The sequence below is a fragment of the Chaetura pelagica genome, unplaced genomic scaffold (genome assembly GCF_000747805.2).
Source record: "Chaetura pelagica isolate M959 unplaced genomic scaffold, ChaPel_1.0 scaffold69, whole genome shotgun sequence".
Lineage (NCBI taxonomy): Eukaryota > Metazoa > Chordata > Aves > Apodiformes > Apodidae > Chaetura > Chaetura pelagica.
Window position 1 is genome coordinate 13,030,017 of NW_009970724.1, and position 9,979 is coordinate 13,039,995.

The window sequence follows — 9,979 nt, forward strand, 5'->3', positions numbered from 1 at the left end:
ACAATTTTTCCAAAATTTCAGAATATCCTCGAGTTTCTTTTTTGGGTTGTTGTCTCACTTCTGGTTTTATGAATCAATAGTTTCCTTATAGAATAAAAAGCACATCTCAGCAAACATCCTCCAGTTAAGGATGTCACAGTAGAGAGTTGTTAGAAAGATGAAGTATACATGTATATACATAATTCATAGATGCTAGTTACCTTACTGAATAGCAGCAGTTGCAAATACAACCAGTAGGGTAGTTTTTAAATGCTTTGCTTTTTCTACTTCTGTGTTTTCACACTGTTTTAGTGCTGTATATGTTGCAAGGAAAACATCATTTACACACTTTTTTAATCTGGAAGGAAAACATCTCATGAATGAAAGGCTCATAGATAAAAATAAGGCTATGCACCACTATCAAATGCACATATGTGACAGACCAAGGCAAAATCATTACTGTGGTATGGGAGAATACTTTATTACTACAGAAAAAAAAAAAAAGGTAAAGATATGAAGCACCAGAACTTCAAATGTTGTCCTTGAACACTTAGGTGCTTTTTGTGGACCTTCTGACATGGGAAAACAATAATATAGAGACAAAGATTAGCATGGGGAAAATTACTTTCTACAATTCTTGAGGCAAAATAAGTAGTTTTGCCTTCTCCCCACCCAGCTGCTCATTCTTGCCTGCTCTACTCTTCCCACCTGTTACACCACTACAGGTTTCTGTGACATATGCATTGATTCACTTCCCTGCTTGGCCTTGCCAGCAAGAAGGGGAAAGACAAACACATCTTGACACATTTGTTAACATTTTTGTGGAACAGGTTATTTTCCTTCTGTTGCCTCCTTTTTAAGAACTAGAAATTGAGTAACATGTTTCCTTTTTTTTTTTTTGGTAAATGTGAAAGGAAAACTCTTAAGCACAAGTTAGCAAAGCGTTGCCTCAGTTCAGAGTTGTGTGCACTGCCCTTCCTGTACAACTAAAATGGTTCCAATTCTTGTAAAGAAGACACTAGTTTTTTAGTTTGGTTTTGTTTTGATTTTTTTTGTTTTGTCAGGGTGGTTTTTTCAAGTGTGTTATGATCTACTAATTTTTCCACAGTAATCCTCATTTGACTATGTGTCAGTGCATTTTATTTTAGGAATGTTCCCAGTGAACCAGCTGCATACAGGACTGCATTAAAATGTATTTGTTTGGTGAATGAGGAAGCAAGTGCAAAGGACTTTCACATACGAATTTTTCTGTCATTTAAGAAGCTCCTTACTATGTTTTGTCCACTCAGTTTAAATACAACACCAAACAACTCCTAACAACTAGCCCTTAGGAGTTAGACATAACCTGTATGTAACTGATTTACCCAAACCTCATTTATCAACATAGTAAGTATGGCATAGAGATTAATACCATGGAAATCTATGGCAGACAGGACTAGAATGCATCAGAACTCTATTAGCTGCAAGATCTATTTGTTTGAGAAATCTCTGGGGAAGCAGACAATTTACTCCTCTCACTGATCAGAAACATTCTGTTCACCTATTCTGACCATAACCAATCGCTACTAACTTGCTCAGCAGCTCTCAAGTCACATCGCTTATATTAAAAATAATGCACTGTTTTGATTTTTTGTTTGTGGTGAGATAGTGTTTTTTGTGTTTGTTTTTTTTTTTGGTGGGTTTTTTAATGTACTTTATTTGAATCTTAAGTTTTAAACAATCTAAGGTTGATCTGTTTCCAGATGTGTGTGCCCTCTCCTGGTCAGTGACTGTACCACAAGTCTAAAACTTGATAAACTTCCTTTCAGCAGCCTTAGTTGAGACATCAGAATTTACCCTGGTCAAATTACCAGTTTAAATGGGACACAAAACTGCATTTATTCACAAATATGCATTAATGTAATCAAAAGACCAACCATTACGAACAACATAGTTCTGTGTTACCATTACCTATCCTTGGAGCTAACAAAAGATTACCAGAAAAAATCCTGTCATTATAGCTACAGTATGGCAATAGAAAACAAACTGAAATACTTAAAATTTTTCTTCACTGGAATTAAACCTTCCCTTTTAGCCCGATACTCTAGTTCAAAAACTCCACAAATTACCACCATCGTTCTCAGAAGCACTTATATTCACTAATTGAGAAGGGGGCTGATAGATATTGGAACTCGTAGAAAAGAACTTTGTAAAAAAATAATTAAGTGAAATCTGTGTAAGAAATCTGATCTAATTATCTTCATTTTCATTTTCATTATTGAATATCACAGCAGAACCATCACTGCTCAGTGTGACCTTACCAGCTATAAGCTTGCAAAATCTGTCAAAGGTACCACAAAGTTTATTCACTTTGGGAAAAGAAAATATTGTTTTAAGAGGTATATAAAGCACATTTTTATTCACAAATGGTTCCATGTTTTTTTCAACAACCAGTTTTCTGAGATCTTCTGAAAGAAACTTCATTGAAAGTTGGAATTTGGATTTTCTCTCAGTAGGATCATCATTATACTCTTCACATTCTGATATTAAATGGTCCAGCAGACTTTGCTTAATGATTTGTGCTGTGAAAAAAACTTCACTGACTACTGCATTCTGCAGGTACTTCTCATCTTTAAGACTTGGATACACTGCTTTGAAGACCTTTACAAAATACAAAAACACATTAAACATTTATCATCACCATAGGCTCAGATTTTAAAATTTGCTTGTCAACAAGAGCTTCTGAAATGTGAATATTTTTTTTTTCAATCCTGTTTTGCTTATTACTTTAAACACTTTCAGATAACAAAAACTAGATAATATGACTTAATTTTATGTGTTACTACTAGAATGGAAATAAAATAAGCTAATTGACCAAGTAAACTGCTAGATCAGGCAAGGTGAGGTCCTGCAATTCTTTAATTCATTGTAATCCTCTTGCTTCCCACATAACTCATCCTTTTAATGATACCACATGGCACTTACTTAGATGTATTAGGCTTTATCAGTGTGGCACACTACAAGATACAGCAGAATACTTAAAAATATTACTTGATGTTATCTAAAGTGAAAGCCATTTAGTGCTAGAAACCAAAAAGGTTTGATGTGCACCACCAGAGAACCGGGTACTTGGCAAGATCCCATGTCTCTACAAAAACAAGAACTGGCTACATGAAAAGACAGATTAAGTTTTAACATCAAATGCTATTCAGGAAGGCACACCACATAAAACAGGTTCTGTCAATCCAGTTTCAGGGAAATGCTTTCATTGCTGATTTTATATTTGACAGGACTATGCAGTTCTTCAAAACATATACTTGTTAGAAATGCTTTATATACTTTTGATTTTCTATGTATCTGAAAAGTCTGTGTTAATGTCAACAACCATATGATGAAAAAATGAATTATTAGAGGAACAATTACAAAAATAGTGTCACAGTATAACTGACGGAAAATTTTCCTTCTAAGTTTAATAGTATGTTAAAACCAGAACGATTATCCAAACTGCTAGTCAGCAAATAACCTGCAAGTTAAAGACCTTTGTACAATTAGAAACACAAATCATAGACTTAAAGACTCTTTTTCTCTGATGGTGCGTCTTCCTCAGAGGTAAGACTGGATAGCAACAGCAGACCACAGACTACCTTCACAGGCAGGTCACAGAAAATCTTACTCTTTATTCATTCTCTTAATGGAAGAACACACTACTTACCGTTTTGTAAACTGCTTCAGTGGGTTTCTCAGGATGAGCAGATCCGCTAGTTTGAGGATATTTTCTAACAAACACACCTATTTGGGTACAAAACCCAACATTCTCCATTCCTGTTGGTGGGTGCCCTAAGCCAGTAAATTCCACTGAATAATCATAGCGACTAGCAGTCTCTAGAGCCCTAAGAAAGAGAAGTTATTCTGATCATACTAAATATCAGACTTCTAATGTGATAAACATGCATTCTCTAACAGAAGTAAGACCCTGAGCCTCTCAATGCTTAAGCATAATTTCTGTAATAATAATCACATTCCTGAAGACAAGTACTGTCAAAACTTGCTGAATCAGAGATGTAATCATAAGCCTACTGTAGTCTGAATCATTTAATATCAGTAATTTAGACAACAAAACCTTGCTGTGATACCTAAAATACCTAGAATATGCACTTTCAGTTACTTACCATCTTAAATACATTGCAAGCAAGTTAAAAACTACCAATTTCAGAGAAAAAAATTAATTGAATAGAACCCATACAAAACATACACACCCCAAAACTTCAAGAGACAGGTTAACAGAAAAAAAGTGAGGCTTGCTGTAACAGTCTAAAGTCTACCTAATCAAGGTCAAAACAACATACATGACATCTAAATCAAAACCAATCTTGTAGTACTGCACATTAGCCAGTATGAAAAAAGGGATAGGGCAGGGAACCAAAATGGCAGTACCTACTTGAATCATTCTTCACAAAAAAATACTAAACTAAATCAATTTCTCATGTATTTTAGAGAATATTGCAATACTGCTATTAGACAACACAAATGTAAAGACTCATGTTTGCAGCTCAGAGAACACCACTTCTTCAGAGTTATCAGTATTTTAATTCACATATAACCAAAAGCAGAATCTAAATTTACCTGACATCCTCTAATTTCTGACCAAGAGTTGGCTACAGATACATGGCATCCATCACTGTACCATATATTCTCTTCCACAACAGCCTGACGGTTGAATGTTACCACAGGATATGTATCTCACTCCCTCTTTGTTTTGTTTTTGTTATATCTACTGAAACTGGACTAAGATACATCTCATGCAACCCTTTGTCATGTATATATTTTGCAAGAAATCTTCCATTGTGCCATGATCCACTAAACTATCCTCAACTTTACTCATGCTCTGCTACTGTGATCATTTGATGCATCTGCTCACATACTCAGAAAGGTCTGGACTAGTTGAGTGCTTTGATTATATGCTATACATAGTGAGCACATTTCTCAGGTTTTCATGAAGCATTACTATAGCAGGGTATTATTGTGTGAAAAGGCTAATTACTACCTTATACTTAAAAACCATTACTTGTAATATATAAAGGAAAGCAAAAGTTTTAAATATTTTTTGCAGAGCAGTTACAGTAAAGGCAAGTCAACTTCACAACCATCATAAAAATGCAAAACCCACAGTTTTTTATATACAGTTATAACTAAATATAACAGCAAAAAAAAGTTTTACCAGATCAGTAGGTGTAAAACTTCACTGATGCCAAACCAGATACACCAACATCCTGAAAACATATATATATATTCCTTTCTCACATTACTGAACACTCAAAGCTGTCTGCATAGGATGTTCAGTAAACTTACCAGCTTTGAAACTGCACTCTGTTCCATTCAAATTTGTGGTCTGGATCCCTGAATAATGTCACTCCTGGAAGCAAAGGGTTAAATCCAGAATTTGGAGTACTGATGACAACTATGCTTGGAGCCATGAAACCAAACACTACTTCAGGAAATTTCTTGAGTTCTGATTCTTCCAGGTGCTCTATTCTGTAAAGAGTAAGTTTAAGCATGTCTTTAAAAACATTTAAAAACTATATTTTAATATTCTTTATAAACCCAAACCCAAATCTGTACCTTGCAACTTTAAGCCCAGCTCTGCAACACTAGCACTAGCACTGTGGTTGAGTGGCACCTTAGAGGTTTTGGAGAAAATTTCCTCTTGCATTTTGCACTTATTAATAAATGTATTTTTTCCACCATAAGCTAGCACCACTTAAGATTTCTTAGTACGGTTAATTTAAGCACTAGTTAGAAGGAAGATGCCACATTCTGCTACTCTTCTGCTTGAAAGGTTTGATCTAGTCTGTTTAGAGTATGGATAAAATTTCAAACTGAACCCTTAACAAACTTTTCTAAATGTGCTATGTTGGCTGAATACTCACAGTTCTATACATGTTACCAAGTCAAAACCAAGCATGCAAGGATCTTTATGGGCAACTGAACCATGATGCAAAGTAATAGTTAGGGATCTTTCAGTTGGTTGCAAATAATCACCAGGAAGAGGAGACAATCTATACCTACAAAAGGATTAAAACCACAATGTCAAAGAAAGGACCTTAGAACAAGATAAACTGTGCATGTAACTGAACTTTCTAACATCCTACATAGATACTCTGTAAATCTCAGAAAAGGTTTACTATCTTATAAGTATAAAAAATAATCTCAAAAAAGGTTAACTATTTTACAGGTATAAAAAATTAATTGCTAATACAAACACTTTCTATGGCTACCTATAATAAAACAGAAAGAGGAGTTAATCCAGCAGTTGTGCTTCATGTTTACAAGAATTTCCACTACACTCTTAAGCCACTTGGAAAGCCACTTGTGAATTCTTATAGTAGCTCACTCTACACACACAGGAAGTCTGGTTAAACTCTCTTTAGAGGGTTTTTGGGGAAGCTACTTGGTAAGAACAATAACCTATTTTTCTTCCAAAGAAATCAGACTAAGAATTAAAAGTGTGCTGATTTCATTCTGAAATACTGCATCAGACAAAACACATAATAAACATTAGATATAATAAAAGTCTACTTTTCTTCAATCTTGAAAAAGAGCAAACAATACTTTTGGCATCTAGATCCTACACATGCATTGAAACCATATTAATCAGCTTCCAAGAGAAACTTTGGTTCAAGGCTCACATACTTTACATTTTAGAGCTTTCTAAGGCAGACGCAAAACATTGAGCTAACTTTCCCATTTTGAAAAGGTTAATAAAATCAAGTCCCCACCACAGTGAACGAGTTATATGCATGTTTCAGGAAGATCAGATTTGCATACCACAGTAATGTCATGTGTAAGTACAAACAGTTATGACTAATATCATGTATTTGTACCTTTACTAAACTGTGTCTCTCCGATGTACCCACTTTCAAGGCCATTCCATGCATTGGATCTAAGCTACTCTTGAGTGACATTATGGCCATCTACAGCCCAGCAGACACTAGACACAGGTGAAGCCTAACTAACAAAAAAGTGTAGATCTTCATTTGCCAAGCTGGTATTTCTGCATTTACCCTTATTTTGAAATTCCTGACAAGAAATGGTGTAACATGTCAAGAGGTCAAGCCAAATACAAACCTAAATTAACTCAATTCAAGGGCTTACATGTTTTCTCTCATTACTCGTTCGCAGATATCTAGCCCAGCTAACACTTCAATACAATGGCAGAATTTCAGCATCCAGAGAAGTGTGCAGTCAGCACATCCTAGATCTGCCACCTGTAAATTAGGTATGAAACAATGTATAAATGCTGCATAATTCCAAGTATTTTCAGAGACTTCAATAAAAATTAAAAAAATATGTAAAAATAACTTTTAAAAGACAAATCAAGCATTTCACAATCGTAATTAGATTTTACAGTTGCAATCAGGACAGACATGGATTTTAAAATTCTTCTTTTAAAAATCTATATGACAATCCTACAAGACATTTAAAATTAAACTTTTGCTATTACAGCTATAACAAGTATATGTAGAATATACCACTGACACACTCTGGATAACATATTTCACATGAAGGCATATTCCTCCAAATAACTGTAAGGTATTATTTTCAATATTAAAGCTGTAGCAATTTTCACATTCACCACTGCTTTTCACCAGACCACTCTCCATACAAAACATGAAGAACAGGCTCATGAGCAGCCAGGTTAGTATTAAAAAAAGCTCCATAAAACAAGTTTACAGGCTCAGTCTGATGTTTAAGTGGGGAAGGCTGGGGGATATCCAGAACACCGAGTCAAACATGTAATAGATGTTCTTCCCTGCAAGCTTAAGAGATAGTCGAGGGGACAAACCAAACCCCACTGTCCTTCCTCAGACTAAGTCAATTTTAAAACACACTGCTCAGTACCCATGTGAAAATCCTGAACTATTTAACTAACTACCCTGCAGGTAAACAGAAAGTTTATACTCCTCCCACTTCACATCCAACATCAGAAAATTCAAACCTTTAAATACAGATGCAACACTCCTGAATACTTTCTATTTAAAAGCAGATTATAGTGCTGTAGCCTCACAGACTGGATTAAATATTTATTAGGTGCTACAAGTATGACTACATGAACACCCTGCAGGTGCATTTCTCAGCCATTTCGAGCATGCCCCCTAAGACATTAACATCAGTTTCAGAGTTCAACACTTGAGGGCAGAAGTATTTTTCAACTTTTTACATATTGGGAGGAGGTGCTGGGAAGGAAGACAAACAAGAAAAGTGCCAACACTACATGACATTTCTTAAATAATTTAACTTTTCAAAATTAGTAACAAAACAAGAGTCCTAGTATATTTGGGGGGGAAACAGGAGAGGTCCACAAGACCTTAAAGTAGAGGAGACCTAGCCTCACAAAATCCTACACTCTTATTATCACGTTTCATTTGAGAACACCCATGTGAATAATAAGCTAAACCTGACAGTGTACATGGAACTAACGGCTCTAGGAAGAAAAACCATACTACGATTAAAGCAGTTTGAAACAAAATCCTCAGTATTAAATTAAAACCAGAATGCCACCTACTCTCCAAAAACAGCTAAGACACTTTTCTTGTTTAGATTCTCCCCTCTTCCCATCAACTCACAGTAAATATGTTCACCCTTGAAAAACAAAACACAATCATCAAGGGTCTAAGGCAACTCAGTTCCAATAACAGCTTCTCCACTATTGTTTGGTAACTGAGTCAGCAGGTTATTGACACATTCCCTGCCTTCCCGAGATAGCTAATGCTAACTTTTTTCTAACATATAACACAAAAAGACAAAACATACCAACCTTCTTAGGTTTGTATTTCCCCACTAAATCCTTAATGAACTGGTAGCGTTGTTTGTACAATGGAGGTGTAAATGTTACAGTTCCTCTACACTGCTCGTCATGAAAGTTCTTATCCATAATATTTTGCTAATGCTAGAATAAAAAAGTTAATTCTTATTTTCTGAAGTAGTTTGTAGCATATCAAATTACAGAGTTTGTTGTTTTCAGTGGTGTTAAATTCACACTTAAGGGGTAGACCTGATCTCAGTTCTATTCAGAGAATTACAACACAGGAATTAGCAAAACTAGGCACTAGTTCCCTCCGCATATAATTATATAAAAATAACCTTTTTACAAAAAGCCATAAATATTCAAACATAAAAAGCCAAGATCCATAATTTGTCATTCTCCATACGCCACACCTACATTGTGTTTACATTAACTGGAACATTTTAAATCTTCTTTAGCTTTTCTGGCAAGGGTGGAAAAATAAGATTTCTCACTCAGGTGCTTGCTTTCTTGTCTCTCATCTATTTTATAATTTATTTTATCCTCCAGTTTAGACAATTTTTAGATTTGTATATGTATGGCTCAACAAAAAAAAACAGGAAATATCTGATTAATTACTATGCGGTCCAAGACAAATGGTTCTGCTAAGCCTTAGCTTTACACTTACTGTGACTTGTTAGTATCTAAATTTTTTAAGCAAACTAACATAACTTATCATGTAATTAGCGTCATAACCATTAGGACACTTCCAATTATCCCAGCTTTTATTAAAAACTGCATTTTAGCACACATAAATATTTTAACAGGAAATAACCCCTCTAAGCCTAAAAAGAAGGCCCGAACGAATGAGGCATTAACACCCCTGGAATCAGGCCAGGGAAGGGCCGCGGGCCTGAGGGCACAGGGCCTTGAGAGCCACCCTGCCAGGCAGCAGCCTGGGCTGCTCCAGAAGGTCTAACGGGCACAACCGCCCCACAGGGTCCTTCAAACACAAGTATGAACGAATATAGTGTGTGCGTACATATAGAAAATCGCACAAAAGCAGAAAACAGGCTCATGGTTCGGGCCAGCCGCCTGTCTCCTCAGGAGCAAGGTGAGCCCGTTGGGCCATCACCAGTAGCGGCCCGAGGAGCGAGCCCCCCGAACCCACCTCCTCATCCCCTCAGGCTCCCGGCCCCCCGCTCTCTCCAGCCCCGCTGCCAGGCTGCCCCGGGGCTG

General features: G+C 36.0%; 2 protein-coding genes across 2 annotated transcripts in view; one reads left to right on the forward strand and one right to left on the reverse strand.

Annotated features, from left to right (window-relative positions):
• Positions 1-2,208: 2,208 nt before the first annotated feature.
• Positions 2,209-8,890, reverse strand: HENMT1 (HEN1 methyltransferase homolog 1 (Arabidopsis)). The gene is made up of 6 exons (XM_010006671.1): positions 8,774-8,890; positions 7,111-7,223; positions 5,886-6,020; positions 5,308-5,490; positions 3,671-3,848; positions 2,209-2,619 (listed from the first exon to the last, which is right to left on the reverse strand). Exons 1-6 carry the CDS (start codon positions 8,888-8,890, stop codon positions 2,209-2,211), a joined length of 1,137 nt encoding a protein of 378 aa, XP_010004973.1.
• An 867-nt stretch (positions 8,891-9,757) lies between these two features.
• PRPF38B (pre-mRNA processing factor 38B) overlaps positions 9,758-9,979 on the forward strand; it is a 12,052-nt gene continuing 11,830 nt past the window's right edge. Inside the window, exon 1 of the mRNA XM_010006787.1 lies at positions 9,758-9,854. Coding sequence (XP_010005089.1) covers positions 9,758-9,854 — 97 coding nt within the window. The remainder of the gene's footprint in view (positions 9,855-9,979) is intronic.

Coding starts and splice junctions, on each gene's coding strand:
- HENMT1 (XM_010006671.1), bottom strand. CDS start 8,890: ATGGATAAGAACTTTCATGACGAGCAGTGTAGAGGAACTGTAACATTT. Junction 5,491..5,885: donor TTGGTAACATGTATAGAACT/GTGAGTATTCAG, acceptor TACTCTTTACAG/AATAGAGCACCTGGAAGAAT. Junction 3,849..5,307: donor AGAGTGCAGTTTCAAAGCTG/GTAAGTTTACTG, acceptor TCTCTTTCTTAG/GGCTCTAGAGACTGCTAGTC.